Genomic DNA, 24687 nt, shown 5'->3' with positions numbered 1-24687 from the left:
CGGCGGCGGCGCGACGTGCTGCCGCCCGGAAAGAGCGCCGGGGGCGGGCCCGCGCATGCGCGCGGCGCCGGGAGCACGCGGCGCCGCAGCCTAGGTTCCGCGGTGCTGCAGGCCGGGAAGGACGGAGGGGGCCGCTGCGACGAGGGTGCTCGGCCGCTTCCTGGTCGCCATGGGCCGCCGGGCGCGCGACCGCAGGCGGCAGCAGCAGCAGCGGCAGGAGCGGGGCGGCGGCGGCGGGGACCAAGCGGTGAGAGCCGGGGCGGGGTGGGGCGGGGCGGTGCGCGGCAGGGCCTCCGGGCTGACGGCGGCGGCGTGTTTCAGGGCTGGGCCGGTGGCTACCCCGAGATCGTGAAGGAGAACGAGCTGTTCGAGCGGTACTACCGGGAGCTGGGCATCGTGCCCGCCGGCGAGTGGGACGCCTTCATGGCGGCGCTGAGGGAGCCGCTGCCCGCCACGCTGCGCATCACCGGCTACCGGAGGTAGGGCCGCGGGGCGGGGCGGGCGGGGCCCGGCGCGCCGCTGCCCTGGGTCCCGGGGCGGGCCGGTGCCGGCTGGCGGGGAAAGGCGCGTCCCCAGCCGGCCGCCTGGTGCGCGTCTCTGCCCTGCAGCCACGCCAGGGAGATCCTGCACTGCCTGAGGGAGAAGTACTTCAGAGAGCTGCAGGACCTGGAGGTGGATGGCCAGAAAGTCGAAATGCCGCAGCCGCTGAGCTGGTAGGTGAGCTGGCCGTGGAGTAAGGCGCGCTGCGTGTCCCCGGTGTCGAGCCTGAGGGGTTGGGGTCTTCAACTTCTGCCCTTTCTCCGTCTTTTTTTCCCCCCAGGTATCCAGAAGAGTTAGCCTGGCACACCAACTTGAGTAGAAAAATCTTACGCAAGTCGCCACAGCTGGAAAAGTTTCATCAGTTTCTGGTTAGCGAGACAGAATGTGTAAGTTTTGGATAGATCTTACTTTCTTTTTCTTTTTTTCTTCTCTCCTGTCCTGAGCGGTGTTTTATTCAAATGCATTATGAGAAACTGAGACTGTACCTTTTCTCTCAGAAGTTGAGTAGCTCAGGAGAATCTGGATTTTATGTTGATGTTGACAAGTGATTTATCCCATGGTTCCAGCATGTAACTGCAGTTACAAATTTTTATCCTAAACAAACTGCATTTTTTTTTTTTGTTTGGGAATGTGAAAATGAGTCCCTGTAAAATAGTTGGTGTTTGAAAACAGATGTTTCAATTTGGTAAAAGTGTGTGTGCGTATGTAATGAGAGTTACCTTTAGTGATGGATGTTTCTCACTTGGTTGAAGCCAGTTTCTCATTTCTGTTGAGTGGAAACTATATCAATAGAATTAATAAAATTGGAGTAAGTATGCAATCATCAGAAATTTCAGTTGGGTAAAATACTGTGATTTTTTTGTTAAATGTTAATAAAATTTAATCCTAAGATGATAATAGTGTTTGATAAAATGCTTTATTGTTTTACTACATAGAGTTTTAAAAAATTTATTGCAAAAGTAATGCATTCTTCTGTGATATAAAAAAGTTTGGGTTTGTTGTTTTGGTTTTTTTTTTCCTTTCAAGGGAAATATCAGTCGTCAAGAGGCTGTTAGTATGATCCCACCTCTGCTGCTTAACGTTAACCCTCATCATAAGGTAACTCTGGAATATACTGCGTACTAGTTTTTTTCCTAGAAGATAGTTCAATTAAACTGTAAATTACAACAGTAGTATCAATGCTGATACACAATTGTGTTGGTATGTTTTATGCTTTCTGTACATAAACAACAGTCAACTAGTGTTCAGATCACAAATACGCTGTCAGAGGAACATCTGCTTTTTCAGCTATATAATACCCTGTAAAAAACATTTAGGTTAGTAGTTGCATAATCATATAGTTTCAAAGTCTGAATGTATTTAGTTGCATCTTAAGTTATGTATTCATGTTTCAACCTCCTTTTAAAGTAAGATGACTGCTTTTAACTACTTGCTATCCATCATGCTGTGAGCAGATGTAGTTTTCCAGATCCAAATGATAATGTTCTCTACCAGATAGTTTTTACCCCTCTATGCCTTTTGAAAAAGTTGCAAACTTCTGCTCTATAAACGTTAGGCAGAATAATTTGGGTGAGCTGAAACATGCTGTTGGTGTTGGCTAAATAGGTTGCTGACTTTAACCAAGGTGTCTGAGGAATGTCTGTGATATTTTCTAATGGCAAATTGTGGAATATGGTAGCAAGCTTCTTGTTCTAACCCTAGTGAAGTTTGCATGTTCTGTGCGTGTTTGCAGAATGAATCTGTCACATGGCCTTACTCTCTTAATCTGTTAAGTTAACGAGCTAGTTACAAGCACCTTGCTATCTCAAGCAGCTATGTTGTGCATCTTGAAATTTAAAGTTTTTCAAACTTTTAACCTATGTTTTAAAGACTTGTTTGTACATACTCGGTTTTGAATTAACATCAGTTAGCATACATAACTTCTCAGTTTGTTTTCTTCTGTTCTCACCCCAACCCAATGTATGACATGGGGCTGATGGCTATTGTACATGAGGCAAGGTCTTCTCATCTCTCTTGAATGAACAATGAATTGGGTGGTATATTCAGTACTAATGTGTCACATGTACGTTTTGAGTTTTATCTGGGGTTGAACGGGTAGTGAATGCGTTCTACTTAATGTAAGACACAAGTTGTGTGAATATTTTTGTACACACCTTATGTTGCATATATTAAGCTAACTGTATGGTTTTTTGCATTGAATGTTTAACTTTGGTGACTGTATTTCAGCAAACCCTTTGCAGAAATGCATGTAAGATTTCACGAATTTGCTTATAAGTGAGACCCAGAATAGGTTCTTTATCCTCTCTTGTGACAAGATAGCGAATAGCTGTTGTAACAGTTCCTTGGCTGTTGTCATGTAGGACCTTTTATGGTCTTTAGTGCCTTATTTTCTGAGCTGCTGGTTTTGACCAGAATTGCAGGTTGCTTTAGTGCTTAACTGGCATGTTCTCTGTACATGTTTGATGTCTTACATGATGATTCTTGCACAAGGATAAACTTGATGACTGTCAAACCTTTCTGTAGTTGTGTGCGGTTTTAATCTGTCCTTCGCAGTTTAGTTTTCATTCACCATTAGTTTGCTGGGCAAGTTTAGAGCATGTTTAGGCTTGCTTATTCTTCATTATCTTTTGCATTGCCTACAAAGTCAGTAGCAACCGGTATCATCACAACTGTCACTTTTAACAGCAGATGTGACACAGTTATTACTGAGTGTGTTTCATGATGCATTAACACTGCTGTGTGGCAGCACCTATCACATGCTCTCTGAAGCTCTCAGTAAATGCTCTTTGCATTTCTCTGGGGTCTGAGCCAATCCATCCCCATCTTTTACCCTGTTGCGTGACTTCAGCTAACTTTTTCTGGAGCTAAAGGTCCAGAAGTTAGTCATATGTTTCTGAAAAGTTTGTAAATAGGCAAGAGGAAAGATTTTAAGCTTCCTTAAGAAAGCAGTGTTAGCTGTCAGATGGTTTGCTGTGAAAGTGACTCTTGATCACAAACCAAGTTCGTGATGAACCATGAGGGAGAACTATGCTAGAAATCAGGTGGTGGTGTCTATGCTGTTCTGTTCTGCCTGAGGGTGATTTCGAAGACTTCCAAGTGCTGCTTCCAGGATATAGCAACAAGCAGTTTATGCTACCCCAATTTTTTGCATTAAAATGAAAAGGTGTGGGGAGGGATAGCAGTCCATTTTTATAAAACCTATTTAATCAACGGTGTTGGATAGCCTCTGATTAATTTATTGATAGATAAAGAAAAGTACTACTTGCTTTTGAATGTAACTTTGCCCTTGACATGTGTGTGTATATGTGAAGTTCCAGTTAACTTCAGTCGGAATTGCCTGTGAGCTGATACAAGGACATATCCCTGTATCTAGATTCAGATTTTTCTTTCGGATTTTTTTCAGCTGATGTATTTGTTCCCTACAAACAAAAGTCCTTTTTGTATTTTAGACCTTCAGAGATAAAGCATACAAAGAACGAAACTGTACTTTTATGTTTTTACAAATCAGTGTTCAGGATAATCCTAGTTGTGCAAGTGTATTCAAACATATTTAGTTTAAAATTTCTGAAGTAGTTAAAAAAATATGAGGTAGGAGGTGGGTTTTTTTAATTTTCTGGTGTTTGTAGATTCTAGATATGTGTGCTGCACCTGGATCTAAGACTGCACAACTCATTGAAATGTTGCACGCAGACATGAATGTTCCTTTTCCCAGTAAGTCTGGAAAAACTACCAAAAACTTCTATGACTTTGAATTTCTGCTTTTTCTTGAGGATTATTTTTAGTATCTCAGATAAGTAACTACATTTAACTACATACTGAATTTCCAGAGTGGTTGAGTGATATGAGATAGGAAGTACCCCACCTTTTCCTTACAATTTTGTGGGCTTCCTCGGCTTGAAGGAGAGACGTGAATTTATATATATGTATGTAGGTATATCTCTATATCTTCACAGTTCAGACTGTGGTAGATGTGATTAGAGCTTAATTTTTGTATATAAATCAGGTTTACTTAGTAGATGGTGGCCCGTGAGCCCTTTGTTTTAGTGGTATCCTGCAACACTGGATTAATCTGCTGTAGCCTTTAAAATGGTCGTGATATTTATCTTTTTTCTTTAAGCTTCAAAATCTTTACTTTCAGTTAGATGCTTCCAGAAAATAGAAGGTATCAAGTTAGGGGGCGTGGATTCTTTCTACGTTCTACTGAAAATCTGCTGATGTACAGCGATCAGTGGCAGTGGAGGATTTTTCTGTTACAAGGGTTTTATTTTGAAAAGTTGAAAGGCCCTTGGTTGTGTTCTATTGTTACTGTATGGAAGCTAGTGCTCTTGAGACTATATTTGACACATCAGTTAAACCTAGACATACTTTATGTTATTTCACATTCATTAAGGGGTCCTCTATTCATAAGCAGTCTTGTAAGTAGAAATCTGTAGTGAAAGGTTTACGAAGCTTTGAAGATAAGGTAATAAACTATGTACAATTATTTAGCTGTTGAATAGTAAAGCATCTTCCCACTATTTTATGTTCCCAGAGGGTTTTGTAATTGCTAATGATGTCGACAACAAGCGCTGCTATTTGCTGGTTCATCAGGCTAAAAGATTAAACAGTCCGTGCATCATGGTGGTAAATCATGATGCCTCCAGTATTCCTAATCTACAAATAGATGTTGATGGAAGAAAAGAAGTCCTCTTCTATGACAGGATTTTATGTGACGTCCCTTGCAGGTATCTAGCATGTAATCTTCAATACACAGATTTTATTGCACTAAGTGCAGTGCTAGAATTTTAGTGTTGCTGAGTTACGCTCTTTGTGTTGCTTGGTTATCATTTATAGTAACTTCCAAAACAGGTGAATGCCTTAAACTGTCTCAGGTGAGGGGATACTAAATTAGAATGAACATTTTTCATTCCAAGTGGTACTTAAATTTGGTCAGCTGAAGGGCTTCAAGTTTTGAACTTACACTGGGGATACTCAAGTACAAAGATAGTGTAGAAACAAGCAGTACAGCATAGGAGAACTAGTTAATATGGGAGGGGGGCTGTTACTTATTTTCTGCTATGAATGACTTGGATATGAAATGAGTCTTACCCACAAATAATAGAAATCTGTTCAATCTGTTACAGTGGAGATGGAACCATGAGGAAAAACATTGATGTATGGAAAAAGTGGACAACACAAAACAGTTTGCAGCTCCATGGGTAAAAATGCTTGTTACACATCTGCACTTCTTCATTTCTCTCTCCTCCTTTTCCCACATCTCTAACATCTGCATGCATTCACATGTTAATATGTGACAAAGCAGAGACTTCTAAGAAGTGTTGCTTTTCTCTCAAATGAAGAGCTTGTGTGCTATTCAGAAAGTGTAGTGTTCCAGAAGCGAGTAGTGGATCTAAATTGCTTGTATTGTTATGAATATCTAACGTATGAATGTTCATTGAATTAATTTAGGCAAGGTAGCTAATAAAACAGGAAATAAATCATTTGGTTGGGATTCCTAGCATTTAGCTGGTAAAATACTGTTGGAAAATGCAGAAACTTGTAAGATTGATAGTAATATTTTAAAGTCTTTAGAATACTAGCGATCATACATAAATGGTTTTGGTTTCTTAAGACTGATTTATGTTACATGGTGGTAGATAAGTGTTTAGGCTAGTGCAGGCTCATGACACACAGATGAAAAAGTTTAGAACGTTTTGCTGTGTGTTTGTAACAAGCTGGGAATGCCATCAGTTACTGTAACTCAGCTGACCTGCGGTGACTTGTTATCGTTCGGTAACTCATAATTACAGGTTTTATTTTAGTTGTGAGTTTGCAGGTGGGGTATAAGCTGGTGATTTGTCTCAGTGAAGCTTTTCTCAGAAGGCAAATGTTAGCTAAGCTGTATTGTCCATAATATTTGTAATAGTCAGATTGCTCCTCATTTTAACTAGATTTCTGAGAAGAAAAGTCAGGTTTTGGGGTGTTACTTGTCTAGTGTTGAGTACTTTACTATAAACTTGATGGGACACTAGAAAGAACAAATTACTGCATGCTGTGTTGAAAGTTATGCAGTGTTAACGTTTAACCTAATTGCTGTTTTAACAGGTGTAATTGTAAATGTGTCTGCAGTATAGACTGCACTAAGCTGACTTAGTTTAAAACTGACTTTAAATTGTGTACTTGTGACAGCTGTGGAACCTAGTCAGTGCTGGTTTAGTCCATGGAGAGTTGTGTGTCTGCAATATAGCTTTACCTGCAAAAACTTTGATGGTAAACCTTTCTGGTTCCTGAATGATACCTGGCTAAATCAAGAGTGTTCTGTTAGATTGCAGTTAAGAATTGCAACCCGTGGTGTTGAACAGCTGGCGGAAGGTGGGAGAATGGTATATTCTACGTGTTCGTTGAATCCCATTGAGAACGAAGCTGTGATCGCATCTCTGCTGGAGAAGAGTCAAGGTGAGAATGCGAGCTTGGATGGAGTGGAGAAATCTTTTTTTTCCTCAGCCCAAAAAAGGATACACGCATGATAGTACTAGTAATAAGCTTAGTGTGGGTAACGTGCTCCTAGTATGCAAAACTGCAGCAATTTTTTGATACCGTTAGGATTTCATTGGTGTTGATCTGGGCAGCCTTCTTGAATGGGCCTAAATCAGGTGCAAATATAAAGCCTGAAGAAGTTGGGTTAGTGGTACACAAAAGACTTCTGCAGATCAGTGGAATTCAGTCTGTGTTATCTGGCTTCTGCTAACCCATTCCACTGGTTGGAGTTCATGTCTGACATTCGTATTTCCTTTGGAAGACATGGCACGGGACATTACTGCTGTATGCTATAGGAGTAAGAAGTCCAAAGTGTACTTAAAACAGTTAGAGAAATGTTGTGCACCAGTAGGTGGGAGTCTGATACCTTTAGCATCCTTTGACCCAAATTTTGAGATGTTTGGAATTTTAATGTCGTTAAGCTTGTGGGTTTTTTTACACTTCTGACTTGCATATGAAAGCTTACTTAAGTGTCCATCACGTCAAGTAACAAGAGGTGGAAAAATTGAGCTGAGAAAGCTGCACTGCATCAGTTTGTGGTAGTTGAGTTAGTAGCCCAAATTGCTAGCCTTGAGCTGTCGAACACTGTTTTTTCTGTGTCAGTAACCTGAAGTTTGGAGACATCTTAATTGGGTTTTGCATTAAAAGTTCCCCAGACCTTGTTAAGTTGATCCTTGTACAGAGCAGGAGCAGCTGTATTGCCCCTGGAGCTGAGCTGGTTCTGGGAGTAGAATGGCCTGTTTTGTCTAATGTTTTCTTTGTGCCAGTCACTATTCTGGCCCCAAATTGTGCATGAAATTTCATTGTCTCAGAAACAGCAGTTTAGCTTAAATGCCTGCAGATAATTAGGAATTATATTTAATTTCCAAAGGACATTTTTATTTAGAGGTAGTTTCTTTGGCAGACTGAGTGAAAGAGCAGCATAGACATGTTTCCAGTACATTGTGGTATGCTTGGCTTATTGAAGGCTGTGGTACACCAGAGTTAAGTTTTAACGATGACAAGATTGGAAGGAAGTAAGGACTAGTTTGGCTAGGAGCGTGAAGCAATACGGATGTTCATGGCGGCCAACAATTGCAGCATCCGGGGCAAATTCAGTACTTGGAAGTAAGGATCTTGACTGGCTGTGGCATGTGAAAATACCTCAAAAAAAAAAAAAAAAAAAAGGTATTTTGAGGCTTACTTGGAGGCTGCAGTGTGTCCCAGCAAGTGAACGTTATCCTTGGGGCTTGAAACATACGTGTAACTAAAGAAGGGTGAGGTAGTGCAGTAGTCTGCAAGGGGCATTGGACATCAAGGATTTGCTCAGGTTAGTCCAGTTTTGTTGGTTCTTCGGTGTTAACTTGGTTCCTCTCACTGGGTTACACTGCTACTTGTGGAGCAGGTCAGAGATTGGTTTCCCCTTAGGGCTGAAAGAGTAAGGAAAAGGCACTTTTGTACCATGTTTCTCTACAGGGAATTGTAGTACTTCTGGTGGACTGTTTAGTGCCTGATCAGTGTGGTGTAGTCCTGAGGCATCAGTTGAAGTCGCTGTAGGTAGGCAAGAATATTCGAAGGACAGATGCAGACATCAAGTTTAATCAGATTTGAAATATCATTTTGGAATTTGTCCATGAATTCATGTATCACTTTCTCATTTATTTAAAAGACTTGCTTAAACTGTCACTTAAGAGTAAATGGTTAGTCATGTAGAACAGGCTGATAAATTCTGTACGACAGGAGGGAAAGCCTACCTAACTTAAATAAGTAAGTATTCACAAAAAAGAAATTTAAAGGGTATTCTTTGCTAAAGAGATCACCTATTTAAACAGTATATTTTTATATTATTCTTTCTGGACTTCAGGAACCTTAAAGGTTTTATTCTGTAGATTAAGCTAAACTCTGTTGATGTTTCTTACAGCAATCTGACATTTTGGGTACATAGCCTTTTGTTCTGTTAGGTTGATAGTACTTACCTTATGGTTAAACATTTTGGAATTTTTCTTTTCGTTCAAAAAATAACAATTTTTTTTTTCCTCTCACACTGGAATATATTAAGACTAAGTCCATAAAATGAGAATGTATCAAGCATTTTAAAAGACTTTGTCATCCCGGAAGAGTATTTCTCTGAAAAATACTTAACCAGTGTAGTAAATCCAAATGCTAAGTAAGTGAGAATAAAATCTGTGACTGCATCCTGGAACATTAATGTTTAATGATACAAGCTGTAGAGCATTATTCTCTGCAGCCACTACAGAAAGTATCTAACCATTATATTTCGTTTAATTTAGAGGTGAACAGTTAATTTATTATGAACAGTTCTTACCGTCTTTCTTGTTAGTTTACAGTAAATTATACAGTAATTGTATAATATTTTGTTCCTTGACATTTTTAAAAAGCAGTGTGGTCTTAAAACTTGAAGAAAAACTATTTTTGTAGAAGTTAATTAGGAACATGACTCTCAAATTCTGTTTTCAAAAATATTTATATTCTTGGAATTTCAGGTGCCTTAGAACTTGCTGATGTCTCTTCTGAGTTACCAGGCTTGAAGAGGATGCCAGGAATTACAAAATGGAAGGTACTTAACCTGATATTTCTGTGAAGTTCTTGGTCTGTGGTAGAACATTACATTAGGGAAATTTTGCAGAATAGCATTTCAAAACATTAGATTAAGCTGAAGTGATGATAGTGATTTGCTGTTTAGAGTTTTAGACGGTATGGCATTGTAGAGGAAAGGGCTAAAGATCTTTCTGGTGGTAAGTTCTTGTCTCTTCATCTGCTGTCCTCATTTTCCTCCAGCTTTCTTTGCTCTGTCTCTCATGCTTTCTTAATTCCCTTTTCTACTGTGTGCATGTGGCCTGTAGATGGCAACATAATTTCAGCCACTTTTGAAAGTTATCCCTCCTCCACTGTCCTTTACAGTCTGTGAGTGTTAGATACTATAGTTCTTTAGCTGGTTCATTTAAATTATTTGGAAGTAAAAGCTGTTAAACCCTTCCTGGAAATAAGCTGTAAAACTTGCAGGGATGTGAGTAATTCTAGAATATTAATAGTCATGTATTTTGTTCCAAATCTTATGTGATTCCAAGTCTGGAAACAGACTAGTAGGGAGCAGCAAAAAAAATCCCAAAGCTGTTTCAGTATCCTGTTATGGGTATAATCAAGAAAGGGTAGAAAGCCATCCTGGTAGTAAGGAAAGAAGCTCTGATTAAATTTTAATTATGAGCATGTGCCTTTGCAACGCCGTTGGTTGTTCTGTCTTCTCTCACCATTTCACTAGTCTCTTGAAATGGTGGTCTGCAGGTTTATGCCTGTGTATAAGCTAATGAACAAGACGCATGGAATAAACATTTGCTTATGTTCTGCCATTGGAAATCCAGCTTAGAAACTAGCTGATTTCTTTCTTCTTACAGTTCCAAAAGTATAAATGGTATGCTTGTACCTGAAGTATAAATGTAAAATGCATAACTGTGGCTCTATGATCTCAATCTTACTTTTTTTTAACTGTATAAAGCTACTATATATATATGAAGATCAGTAAGTCTGTTATATTCCCTGTAACATTTATTTCTGTGTTTGCAGTTGAAATATAAATCTCCCTAATAGGTATTTTTAAAAGTAGGCTAATAAAATCTCTTAAAAGTTTGCCAGACGTTCTTCAGCCCTTATTCGCTGCTACTGTATTTTTTAAAGCCTCATTGTCGAGCTCATCAGTGAATATATTTGCTTGCTTTGGTGCTGATTTTACTTGGTGTCATCTTCTGTTTCCTTGTGAAACGTTTGTTCAGTGGGAGCTCTGCAACTTAGTGATTACATTGAATATTCCTGAGCCTCAGTTGACTGTAGATCTCTGGAAACAGCAAAATAAAAATAAGGTTTTGTTCAAGGGGATGCATAGGTGCTTGGAAATAGCGTTCAGTACTCTCTCCTTAAGCTAGACGACGAGTGAACTTCAATGAATTATTTCAGAGTCTTGAAGGAAGAAATCTTTTTACCTCCAGATCTGGTAATCTACTTCTGCAACACTCTTAGTCTTAATTCTGCCCTAACAAGAGGCTAGTGAAATGTGCAGTAGAGAAGAGTTCGACACGTTTCTTTGATGCTTTGTCATTCTACCAGTTACATTGTGTGGTTAGGCTGGTAAACCAAAACTGAACAGAGCAGTACTGTTAGGCAGTTACTCTAGTACATCCAAAATAGTTCCAGAGTTGTTTGTGCTTCCAGTTATTTATCAGTCCCATTGTTTGTTTCTCTCAAGCTGAACTCATGACTTCCAAAGAAGAGCAGTTCAGAACCACAGTCTGTCTTGCCTCCATCTAGCAGCATGACGTAGCATATTTGGACTTGAAATACTAATTCTAGAAGTACAGTCATTTCCATTTTAGGAATATGCAAAGGCACAATATTTTAAGTGTGATCTGATCAGTGACTGATAAATGCCAGACTTCATGATGCTGAAATCTGGGTTCTAACATTCTCAGTCAAATTGTAATCTAGATAAACGTTCTGTTTCAGTTTTCAGTAGAACACTTAATTAAACCTTCAAGTCAATCACAGCAAGATCTATGAAAGCATTTCATCGAACGTGCCGGTCCTGAAGTCACCATTGCTGTGGTTTATCTATTTTGTTGACTTAACCACAAAAACAGGACTTCATTTCAGTCATTAATATTATGCATTTGTCCCATGCATCTGTGGATGTGACCTTTCTTACAGTGCTGGTGGCCAGTATAGAATGAGGCATCTAGAGCTCTGAAGTCAAATTTTCCTGGTTTGGTGGTTTGTTTGGTTGGTTTTTTTCCTTTGGTATTCTTGCTTAAAGAGCATTCAAAATGCCTTGCTGCAAGAGTTGGGGCTCTAACCTGCTTGTATCTTAAGAGTTCATCAAAAGCTTTGACTCTTAGAGTGATGTGATGTTATGTCCACACAGTATCTTAGAGTGGATTTATATATTGTTCTGAGTCCTGGATAAAGATACTTACACTAGAAAATTCATGGGGACGTGATTCCTCAGTAACTTTCCTTGAAAGCATCTCTATGTGTGACCTGTGTATGCCTATATCATGGCGCTCTGTGCTTACCAAGCTGTTGTGTTGCACTCTTGCACCTTATGTAATGAAATTTGGATTCCTCATTTCTAGTCTCTATTAGACTGCAGTAGCCCTTTTCCTTTGTATACTGCTTCGAAGCTGCCTACAGCAGGATGCTTCACAGCCAGTCCAATGGAGAAAAAGTAGTGTATCCTAAATCTTATGGCTTACTAATCTTCTTATATATTCCACCGCTGTCCTTCCTTTGGATTTTGGTGTTCTGTATGTTCTAGCAGGTTACCAGAGATCACTGCAGTTGATCTTTACTTGACTGCACACTTTTTGAAGCATACAAAGTGGAGCAAAGAGGTACAGCTGGCAAGAATCTCATAAGTGTCCCTATACAATGCACAAAGGAACCATACACTTCAAAGAACTTAACTTACTATACCAGAAAATAACTTCTCTTTTTGGCATCTGAACCTTGGTTTGAACTTATTTAAATTAAAACTTGTAAAATAGTGACCTGTATTCTTCACACTATTTATATTTATTCCTATGAAGGTAATGCTGAAAGATGGACAGTGGTTTGAAGAGTGGAAAGATGTGCCTTCAAATAGACAAACACAAATACGTCCCACTATGTTTCCAATAAAAGATGAAGAGAAGCTAAAGGCAATGAATCTAGAGCGCTGGTAAGTTTTGCCAGAGTAGATTTTATGAGGCTTTGATTATCACCTCGTATGGTGGTGGGCAAATTATAATTAGGTTAGGTTAAGAACGTGTGGCAGTACAGACCTGTGCTTGTGTAGGTCTGAATATTTTGATTGCTTCATATGTAATGGCGGTACGCAATATTTAAGTTCCAGTGAAGTGAGAGAAATTACTGAAAGTTGCTTACAAGGAATAAGTACTCACAGGTAGGTCAAATTCTTTGACCAATAGAGATACATAGCCAAAATTACTGAAAAACTATGTAAAGCTTTAACATTCTAGCAGTGTGACTTACTTGCTATGAAAGACTTCCCACAGCTATTCTAAAAATAATGTTTAGAAATGAGTCTTAAAGCTCAGATGTGAATGGTTAAGTGAATGCATTGCACTGATGCAAGTTATTTTGCCAGAATGCTCTATTTTAGATCCTTTTTTTAGCTTGATAAATCTGCACAATCCTACTAGGAATACTTAGTTTACCCTCCAAGTAAATGTAAATGTTACACTTTTAGTACTTTGTGAGAGCCTGAGTGCTGGTGATGAATATACTGCAACATTTTTATTTTCCTTTTTTCCCCCTAGTCTTAGGATATTGCCACATCACCAGAACACAGGAGGTTTCTTTGTGGCTGTGTTAGTGAAAAAGTCTCCAATGCCATGGAATAAACGCCAGCCTAAGGTAACATCTTTTAGAAGAGCTAAAATGTTAACTTTTAATAACATTTTTTTTGAAAGCTTACAGAATTGAAAACATCCTGTAACTTTCTGCCCTTTGGTTATAGTTCAGTGTGTCAATTAAAAGTAAATTCCTAAATCCCTTAAGAACTTTAAAAGAAAGTCTCCTTTTAAAATAGAAGAAAAAAAAAAAAAGAGGGGGGATTTTAAAATCATAGTAAAATAGCAAGATAAAACTTGAAGTTAAAGTTCAGGCTTTGAAAGACTTACAGAAGCAGATTAGATTGGGTAGCTAAAGCTGTCAGTTCCTTGAGCTGTGTGTGGTCCCTCTGCTGAAGGCTTTTTTCTGCTGTGTTGTAAGCTAATTCTGATTTCAGTTTATCTTACTCTGGTTGCTCAGGAGTGATTCACTAGCAGATTAGTCTAGCAGATCAGCAGCAGTGGGAATGGATATAAAACTGTTAGGAGCAGTAGCAGCTTCAGCCATTTGACTTTAATCCATTTGTTGTCAATTGTCTTAAAATCCTGTCGACACGATTTTAAATTGACATGATTTGTTTGATCTCTTAAGATTGTCTTTTTGAGAGAAACTTCCTGTGTGAATCCGTTTTAGCTGCTACTATTTGATTTGCTTCATTAGAACACCTTATGAGTAACATGTATGTGGCAAGAAGGAGTAAGCATTTATTCAGAAGCAAGTGTCATCCAAATAGCTTCTGCTGTTCTAAGTTTAATGTTGTAGCACTCGTACAGAAAGTGTGCAGCAGCTGAATGTGTGTGTCACTGAGTTCTAGGAGGAAAACAACAGATCGTGATTTAAAATAGTCTTCTCTGTGAGTGCTAGGACGTGATTTTGTGAATGGTACAAAAATAACTTTCTTGGACAGTTCGTAAGAAATTGTTCAGATCAGTACTAGAGGTAAATGCAATTTACAATGGTATCTTGACTTAGTAATGAGATTTGCTCCCTAAATGGGTATGTTTAAGCACTGACATACAAATTGATAAGAATTAAGCACATGCAAAGAGAGAACACAGACAAATTAGATACTACTTTAGCTTTATTGAAAATACTATAATCTGAAATAGGTTCACCAGAAATTACTGCAACAAACAGGAGATACTGAAGTAACAGCAGCGAATTCAGATAATGGTTCTGAATGTATTACTGAAGAACCAACACTTGCTGAAGATGAAGAGTCTAAGAAAATGCAAGAATTGCAGAATTCAGACACTGAACAAAGCAAAAAGGAAGGAGTGTGTGGGTAAGAGAACCAAGCCTATGAATTTGTCCTGTAACAGCTTTGTAGTTGCTTCTACAGAATTCTTCAGTTACTGGACTCATTTAGAAGTTGTTAAGAAAAATTAACGATTTTGCTCAGTCGTCCTACGTTTCCACATTTTCTATCTTGTGTTTCAGCAGGTTAGGAAAATAACCACTTTTCTTATTAGCATTTGCAAAGTCTGTTAGTCCTTTATCCTCTGTTGAAGAAAAAAGTACTTCCAGAAGTTAATTTATGGAAGAGCTTTACTGTCTTCACAATTACTCCCTCAGAAATCTCTCTTTATTTGTTTTTGTGGTTTCTGTTTTCAAGCATTGCTTTCACTTCCTCATTGTAAGAAGTTAAATTGTGGGTAGTGTTGTCTTAGTGAAGCACAGAAAAATGTCAGTATTCTGTTTGGCATACTGTCATTACCATAAGGCAAGCGTTGACTAAATGAACTGAATATACTGATTTCAAACCAAGCACTCTTACTAAAATTGACAATGTAATGATACTTTCTTTTTAGACCACCACCATCTAAAAAAATGAAGTTGTTTGGTTTTAAAGAAGACCCTTTTGTGTTTCTCCCTGAAGATGATCCATTGTTCCTTCCTATCCAGTAAGAAAAAAATGTTTCTCTTTTGGCAGTAAGATTCCTAGTATTTTAGGAATATTAGTAGTTCAGTTCATTATGAAAGGTGGGTCTGGTTGGCCATATGTAAAAATTTTTCCCTAACTTTGCAGCAGGTGTCCCTCTCCCCAATAATTAAACTCTTCTTAAATGAAAAGAATCAATGATAGTTTGCACTGGAAGTTTGAAAGTGTATCTTGGTGTCTATGACAGCTTGTCTTTTCTGATGTCACGCATCTTAGAAAGTCTGATCTTTTGTGTTTGGGAGCCCAAAGTGTTTGCAGAGATAGCTTAAGGAAGTGGGTCAACCCCCTGCATTTTGAGTATGTAATTTCATTGTTCAGTTAATCAAAACCAGTATTATGGCCACAGGAAGTTTTATGCATTGGACCCATCGTTTCCCAAGATGAATTTACTAACTCGAACTCAAGAAGGAAAGAAAAGACAGCTGTACATGGTTTCTAAGGAGCTAAGGAATGTGCTTCTGAACAACAGTGAGAAGATGAAGGTATGGTTCATCTCTTCGGTTTTTTGCAACAGAGATCGTAAGCATCACTGGATGTCTCCTTGAACTTTATTACTCAGTTTATTGTTTATATAGAGGATTATAGCAAGCTGATAGGCCTTTTTTGTTTTCAGTTAGAATAAACATTTTCCTCTCTGTCCCTCTGTTAAAGAAATGAAGTTAAAATAAGTATGGTTTTTGGCACATAGAAGGGAACTTAAAAGTAGAGGAAGGGAAAATGTAACTGCTGTGTGTGTACGAGGATTTTCATCCTATTTTCAGGTGCCTTCACAAGTTTACATTGACACTGTTGTATTTATGAGCCCCTTAATTATGAGAGTATTAAGAATTTTAAATACCAAAAATAACAGATAACCTCAGCTGAATTATTAGCTGGCTGTGTTATGTGGGGACATTGTTTCAAAGTGATTTCAACAACTGATCATTCTGAAAAGTTGTTAGGCTGAATGATAATGGTGTAAGAAGTAGTTTTTGTGAGTTTGAAAAAAAATTTTTTTTATATGAATCCCCATGGAAAATGCCTTGCAAACACTAAAGATTTGTCTTAAAAGTCATTGAATAATTTAAGTTAGAATTAGATCATCTATTCTAGCTTCCTTCCTGCCCCAAGCAGGTCTGACTTCAAAGCTAGGTCAGATACAGTTCCGGGTCTCATCCAGTCAAATCTTGAAAATCTCCAAGGATATTAATTACATCTTTGCAACATATCTTTTGAGATGGATAAATAATTATCCTTTTATCCCACATGCAGGAAATGGCTACATAAATTGACAAAATTTTAAGAAACTGGTGCATTATATTAGGTAGTGAGACTTTGGGTACTACAAAGGATATAGTGTCCTAGTATTAAGCGCTTTTTCATTTTTGAAATTGCATCCTTGATTGACTTTCCTGGAATCACCCAGAAAACTCTTACTCAAACTAAAATTAAAATTTGATCTTTGTAGTTAATTGCCCTCATTTTAAGACAGTAGCTTCCTCACTGTGTTCAGTTTTCAATATGGAAAGGAGTAAAAAGCATTTCCATTGAAAGAGAGCTATGTTTTGATAATGGGGATTCTTTTTTCTCTTGAATGAATTTTCACATGAATTTAATTCAGTGTTCAGTGCAAATGTTATGGCAGAATTATCCTTTCTTCCTCCATTTAGTCAAACACTTGAGAAAAAAACAAAGTTCAGAGTGGTAATTTAGAATTTATACTCTTTAATGATGCTTATTGGCTTTGCCTTTTGCAGGTTATTAACACAGGGATAAAAGTCTGGTCTCGCAACAGTGATGGTGAACAGTTCGGATGCGCATTCAGATTAGCACAAGAGGTAACTACTTAGAATTGTATTTTCAAAGGAGATACTTTGGTTTTCTTAGAGCCTATGGCACAGCTGCCATTAACTTTGTCAAATTAACGGCAATTTTCATTTTCGGTATGGATTAAAATGTGAAAATTGTTTTCTGGTATTAACTAAAAGACATACCATTTTTAACATTTTCCCGTCAGAAAGTAGAGATTGTATTTTGAAATAATTGTATTTATTTATTAAACAGGGAATTTATACTCTATACCCATTCATTCATGCAAGGATTATAAATGTCTGCATAGAAGATGTTAAAATCCTGCTAACCCAGGAAAATCCATTCTTAAGTAAATTTAGCAGTGAAACGCAGAAGAAAGTCAAAGACATGGGTAAGCCTTCTAATTTGTGATATGATAAAATTATTATTATACAGTACACAGAAGACTATGAAAATCCTGTCACATAAACGGTGCTAAAAATTTTGACTAAATTTATCTTAAATATGTTTGTTAATTAGGTAAGTAAGCGTTACTGAAACCCACTGTGCTACGAGAAACTGTAGTCCTTTCTGATCACAGCCTTTAAGGTTTATGAATTCCAGCAAACAGAAGAGTTGCCAAACCTGTGACTTCTGTGAAGCAGTGCTGTGATGCAGCATTTAAAGTATCTGATTAACAAAGATTTTATATATGCTAATGATGGTTATGCCTGTTAGTGCTCCAGCTGAAATTGTTTGTCATTTGAAATTGTCATCTGCAGTTGTTTTTCATTATTTGATGTAGCAAATACAGTTACTCAGATTTTATTTTCTTAAATATGGGGAGCAATGTCTACTTACATTAAATTTTATTTCCTCTATGCTGGATGCTTGAAGAAATGTAGAGTGGCTTGAAAGGACTGAAGTCCTTTTGTTTATGTTGTTTTATTTCCAAGTGATCACTGGTCCTTGTACTTCAGTGTTTGATGAGACAAAATTGAAGAAAAGATTTGGGCTGGCATACTCTTATGTTCATTTTATTTAAGTAAAAGTTCTTTGCTAGATTCACTGATTAGATTAATCCATCATGTGGTTTTGCAATTAGATTTTTTTGTTTGGGGTTTGGGAGGGGACAGGCTTGGCAGTTGCTCTTGTAACTATATAAATGTTTTGGTTTGGAGGAAAAAAAAAAACCCAACAGTAAAGCCTGATACTGTCTGTAGTTTAACTATCCTGATGTAGATAACTGCAAGTCAGCCCATGCTGTGTGGCTGTCTAAAAACCTTGTTTTCATGAACATTTTTAAATTACAGTCATTTTAACATTGTGCCAAATAACACATCTGTTTTGTTTTTGTTCTCCCCACCCCCCTTCCCTATAGCAATGGGAAGTATAGTTCTGAAGTATGACCCAGACCCTGAGTAAGTAGATGTGTTGCTTTCCATTTACAGAGTTCTAAAACTTGGGCAAGAATTTATTTTCACTCAGCAAAAACAGAAGTGGAAGCACAGAGATACAGTGAGGTCAACAGTGAAGCCAGACAGGATACAAAGAATATAGCAGGGAAAGAAGCTGTCTTGCCTGTGTATTCCTAAAACGATTGTAGGATTTAGCTTTGTAAAGGAGAGCCAGTAGTTCTGCCAGAGGTCCACAGGATCACTGCATGTGATTTATTTGTTTGTTTCCCTGTGAAGTCCAGGATTTGGAATAGAAAAAGTTAAACTTTTTCATTGTTCATTTTTGTTGACAAAGTAGTATTAGAAGCTCTTTAGAACTTTTTAAATGCAAACTTTCATCTTGCTGTTGCTTACATTAGTTTTGAAACCAAAGCCAGAAAATTTTCCCTGTTGCAGAAATTTAGTAGCACTGAGCTTTATTTTTTCTTGCTTGCTTGGTTGTAGACAAGCAGGTACCTGTTTAGATATTGAAGTTATATCTATATACTTGCATCTTCTACCAATAGTTATAAAATGCATTCACTGTTAAAGATTGTGCACTTATTTATAGCATATGGCTATAAAATTAAGTTTTGAAGATTAACTTTCTCATAGTTGACGAAACACAACTGCTTTTTTGTAGGAAACCTGATGATCTTCAGTGTCCTATAGTGCTGTGTGGTTGGCAAGGAAAGACATCACTCCGTGCCTTCGTGCCCAAGAATGAGAGACTTCATTACCTGAGGATGATGGGAGTTGAAGTGTTTAAAGCAAAGAGGAAAGAGGAGGAATTGGAAAATAAAACGGAGGAAGAAGTTCAACATAGGTTGGCACAAACAGAGGAAGGAATGGATGTGGAAGATAAAGAACATGATTTAGTCACAAAAATGGAAGCAGAAATAGGTGAGGAATCTTCCCACAGTCCTGTAGAAACCAGTGCTATGGAAGTAGAAAATAAAATAGAGAATTCAGATCAATCTAGTAAAAATACCAACAATTATGTAAGCCAGGACAGCAAAGACACTGTTACAAGTAATGTGAAAGATTAGGTTTCTTTCTCTATTACTTGGCAGCTTCCATGGGCTTACATCCAGACTTCTGCTTTTAGCATGGAAGTGTATTTTAAAATTTCTGTTGGAATGGGAGGTTCCTCTTTTAAAGTTTTGCCTATTTTATTTTTTAAATGAAAACTATAAAGAGATTGCTCTTCAAGCGTGTCGTCTTTTTATCATTTTAAGCTCCATATTACTGGTGGGTTTCTGTGTCCATTGCTGGCAATGGACCATGCACCAGTAAAATGTAAAGCCCGTATTTGAAATGGAATGATGGTTTGTACAAATGAACCGCCTGTGTAACTGGGCAAGGATTGTGTCAGAAGAAAAAACTGGGGTTTCATTTAAAGCACATAAGTTCTAGAAAAACATCTTTTCCTCTTTCAGATTGCTTACCCCACCCATCACCCAATCCGATCACTACTTACGCAGGTTCTTTAATGGATAAAGGAATCAGTGTGAATGTGCATACAAATGTATATATAGGATATCTAACTAACAGCCTGGTTAACATTTATTCAAAATAAAACTCTGCACAGCATCCTGGAAAAAAAATACAGAATGCATTTTGCCAGAGACTGATGCCTGAGGTTCCTTTTCAGAATGATAAATTGCTTCACAGGCGCAGCTGGTGAATGCCATTAAGTACATTATCAGGTATGCTGAGTGTACCTCAAACTCGTATCTTGAAATGTGCCTGTTTAAGAGTCTGTGACTGTCCCTCAAATCTGTTGCGGTCATCTGTTTCTTTGTCATTTCTTCAAGTGGGAGTAATCTTTAATTTTTGCAAGGTACTTGTTTATAGCTGAAATAATAGTTAAAAAAAAAAGAAGTGTGGTGGTATATATATTGTTGTATAGTAGCTGTTTAAAAGAGGTTATTAAGGTCCAAAAGGGTAATTTCCTTAATCTGACTTTAAAAAAAAAAAAAAAAAATTAGTTGGCTACCTCAGAAACTTACAATATAAAATCCAGCATTTGTGTCTTAGTTTCAGCAATACTCTTTGTACTTCCGTCAACTTGACCTGAAAGGAAAGTGACCACTGGTACAAGGTATTGCCCTCCTCTGGGACCACGGTGATGCAAATAATTTGTGTTGTTTGTCAAACTGAATTTTACCATGTGTGTTTTTACTGATGAAGTCCTCATGTGGCTTGGATCCCTTTGCTGTGCCTTGGTACAAATTTTTCTAATGGCTGCCCTTGAACTACTTCATCAAAGGGAGTATTCTTGAGGGAGAGATGTAAAAGTGAAATAATGCCACGTCCTCTGATAAGATACTAGTCCCATGGAATGAAGAACCATTGACGGGACTCATTTTCCTCTTGAGAGTCCGTAAAGTAGGTTAATAAAAAAATCAGGTTTTGCCCTTGTATTTTGCTAATGTTTGAGTTTGTTCTTTGGGTCGGGGGCTGTGATTGGACAGGGGCTTTTTTGGCAGCCTGTAGGCTGAAAAGCAGCATAGCAGAATTTTCTCTTGAATGGAGGTATATGCAAAGTATAATTTTTAATTCTTTAAGTATACGAGGGAAAAAATTTAGCAACTTGAAACTTGAAGCATGAAACTTAACATTGGTTTTCGTATCTTTATATTTGTTCTGACATACTGGGCATTTGAAATGAAAGAAGGGTGGAAGACAGTGTCATTTTTTAAGTCCTCATTACCATCACAGTTTGCAGTACTCAAACCTGAGGATGACTGATTTTAATCCATCTAATCTTTTTATGCTCTGATGATCTCCGTAAATTAGCAGAAGGTCAAGTGTTTAAAACTTAAGTGAAGAAACCAGAATTTGTTTTGAATTATGCCTGCTTTTACTGTATCTGCTGACATCCCCTGAGCAGCAGCAGTTCAAGCTTCATTTCAGTCAGTGACTCTGCTAAAAATGCAAGCTTATGACAAGTTAAGCTGATAAGAATACTTGTTGATACAGACAATCCAGACAAATCAGCAAAAAGCTAACAGTATAGAAGATGAACAGTCCTGGTTATTTTTTTGGCCTGAGCTTACCAGTGGCATGCTAAGATGAGCGTATGGGAGCTGAAGTAGGTTGTTGGATCATAAACTGACTGAAATTGGGTACACCTTAGACTTGTAATAGAGTAAGAGCCCGCATCTACATCATTTTAAGTCCTTTGAGTATTCTCATTTTCCCGCATTATCTATGAAATTGCTTTGCTCTTGGCATTTTGGAGTTTTGTGGGGTTTGGTTTTTTTCTGTCAAGTGCAAGTGGGAGATTTCAGCCAAGAAACTGGCTGTCTTAATTTTCTTGTGCTGAACAGCAGTTTTACTCTGTATCTCCAGAAAACCCCAGAGATGGCAGATTATTTACATTTTTTTTAAAGCTGCAAGTTTCCTTACACCAGTTGCTCTGTCCTAGTTACTCTTTCCTTGATTGCCAGAAAGGAAGATGTCCAAAACTCCAGGTAGTGGCTGAAAACACTGTCCCTAGCTTCTCAGGCAGGGGGCCTGATGAAATGGGGTGTGTTTTGTTTGTCTGCTGAGCTGTGCCCTACTGGGGCTCTGAAAGTCAGGTGGCCAAACCTCCTATTTGGGTGGTTTTGAAATGTGGGTTGCTGCAGACGGTTTAATAAGGAAGATGAGGAAGTAATATGTAGTTGTGTTAAGTATGAAAATGTGATGTCTTTAAAAATTACTAGGTTTGAAGCTCACAAATTAAGTCCATCCTTCCAAGCAGTGCATATTAAATGTGAGATTTCTCTAGTTAACTGCTGGGTTTTTAGAAACACAGGACTGTATATTTTCGCACTGATGGCAGGAGTTTTATATGTGATAGACGGGAAATAGGAAAAAGTTTCTTGCATCTGAATTAATAGTCTGATTATGTTCTGCTGGAGCCTTCAGAAAATAATCTTGAGTGAAAAACCTGGAAAGAAAACTAGGGGAAAACACCACATCGGCTACTCCTTTGTAGCATTTTTCGGTATTTACCTAACATTAGTCATTGCTTTGGAAGTTTGTTAGAATTTTCATACTTTGCCACAAAATTAATATACCATCATCTTGTGCCACCAGGGTGTTTCATTTTTTTTCCTAAATGTCTGAATCCTATTAAAAGTCAACAAGATTTCTCAAAGTATACAGACCCCTTGAAAAATTCCTGTCTGTAAACTTCAGACTTATCAGTAAAAGGAAGCAGTTTCTCCTGTAATGACCCCTATCCAAGGCCACAGCGAAGGGAAATCGGTGCATGCGTCAGGTGTCGGTGTGCTTGTGCCACGTTGCTGCCCGAGCTGAGCTTGGCCTGCAGTCCTACCCTGCTGTCTCCAGGACAAATCTTGTAAACAACCCCTAGTAAAGCAGCACAGATACAACAGCAGTTCTGTTATTCACAACAAACAGCCTGATAAAGTCGGCTGGCGTGCTGGTAGCACCGCATGGCCTTGCCACTCCGCTTTGCAGCGGTTGGTGTGAGGGGACCTGCAGCACACACAAGGGTGCGAGGCACCTCGCTGCCCGTGCTGGGTGCCAGCAAGGGCCCGTTTTGGAGGGACCGAGGGCTGCGTGTATCCTCAAGGTGTGTTGCTCGTGGGGTGTCTGCATCTCTGTCAGTCCAGGTGGATTTTCCACACCTACCGCTGAAACTTGTATCAAGCACATGGTTGTATTTAATTATTTTATTTGTTGCTCTGTGTTTCTTAAATCTGAGTTTGGTTTGGGTTTTTTTTACTAAAATCTGGGTTGCTTCTTATGGTGTGGCTGCTAGCATTAGAAATTTAAATTAAGTTTCTTAATTCTGCACTTGGTATTCCTATTTAGTTATATTTAAGCAGGCTGTTGGCTACATAGGTATTGGCCAATAATCATATTTTTTTTTTCTTCTGAATGAGTTACCCATGTGTGGCTTTGGCAGGATGGGTAACTAGGCACTCCACCACTGAACCATCCCTCAGGAATGTGCCTGTACACTCCTGCCTCACCTGTATACCTCTGTGGTTCTAATGCTTTGCATCTTCCACTCCCATTTTTCATTTGTCATCCCTTGAAAGTATTGACTCCTCCCCAGTTTTCTTTTCTTATGGCTTAACGACTTTCAAGTGTGTTAGCAATGGACTTTTGCCTTTTCCTAAATGGAAAATCCCTATGAACAGTAGCCAAACACATTCTTAGAATTTATGTAAGAACAGGGCAAATGTACAATGTTCCTTGCCCAGAATATTCTCCCAGACTTCAAGGGTTTCTCGGACAAGAGATACTGTCTTTGGATTTAATGGTCCTTTGTATATTTCTTCCCCGTTAATTTGCCAGTTGCTCCCTAAGAGCATGTGGACTTTTAGTGCTAATAACATCCTGTGGCAGGGAGCCCCAGGATCCTACCTGTTGTGTGAAATATTACCTCCTTTTGCTTATTTTGGCTGCTAATAGATCTGCACTTGCATTGATCCGCACTTGCATTGGAAGAGACTATGATCGCTGACTGGTTTGTTCAGGATGCTTGTGATTTCATTGTTGTCTTGTCATATCCCTCGTCAGTCATCTTTTTACCAAGCTGAAGAGTCATAGCTTACTTGTTTGTTCCCTGTATGGATGCTGCTCCAGACCTTTGACCATCTTTTTCAAACATTTCTGAAATTTTCTGGTTTTATGTGCTTTTCTAGGTGGGGGAACCAGAACTGCACGTGGTGCTTAGGATGTGATGTTTGTGCAAGTCTGCTTTGTCCTCCAGTTGTCTGATTTGCTTTTTAAATGCTACTAAATATCAAGTTTGTGTTTCAGTGGAATTAAAATGATAGAGTGGTTTGGGTTGGAAGGGACCTTTAAAGATCATGTAGTTCCAATCTTCTATCATAATCTCATGATCACGTTCTGAGCAACAGTTAAGAACCTGTTGTTCTACATATGATGTTAGCATTATTTTTCCCCACATAAATCGCTTTTATCTGTATTGAATTTCATTTGCTGTTCTATCACCCAGTTGCTCAGTCTTGTAAGGTCCTTCTGCAGTTCTTTGTAGCTGGACCTAAACAGATAGCTGCTGATTGCGTTGTGTCCCAGCCAGAATAGTTTTCTGGAAGTCTGCAGGTCCTTGGC

General features: G+C 38.5%; 1 protein-coding gene across 1 annotated transcript; it reads left to right on the top strand.

The window, feature by feature from the left end:
• The first annotated feature begins 59 nt into the window (after window positions 1–59).
• On the top strand, window positions 60–21008 carry NSUN2 (NOP2/Sun RNA methyltransferase 2). Its single transcript, XM_037380447.1, has 19 exons — window positions 60–247; window positions 322–479; window positions 609–713; window positions 821–926; window positions 1567–1638; window positions 4167–4251; window positions 5072–5264; window positions 5664–5738; window positions 6845–6975; window positions 9540–9613; window positions 12630–12760; window positions 13362–13458; window positions 14544–14719; window positions 15246–15338; window positions 15723–15858; window positions 17113–17193; window positions 17420–17558; window positions 18528–18567; window positions 19226–21008. The coding sequence occupies exons 1-19, from the start codon at window positions 170–172 to the stop codon at window positions 19629–19631; spliced, it is 2376 nt and encodes a 791-aa protein (XP_037236344.1). The 5' UTR covers window positions 60–169; the 3' UTR covers window positions 19632–21008.
• The last annotated feature ends 3679 nt before the right edge of the window (window positions 21009–24687 follow it).

Source organism: Falco rusticolus, chromosome 3 (assembly GCF_015220075.1).
Source record: "Falco rusticolus isolate bFalRus1 chromosome 3, bFalRus1.pri, whole genome shotgun sequence".
Lineage (NCBI taxonomy): Eukaryota > Metazoa > Chordata > Aves > Falconiformes > Falconidae > Falco > Falco rusticolus.
The sequence above is the reverse complement of the archived record's forward strand: the minus strand, read 5'-3'. Positions and strand labels throughout refer to the sequence as shown.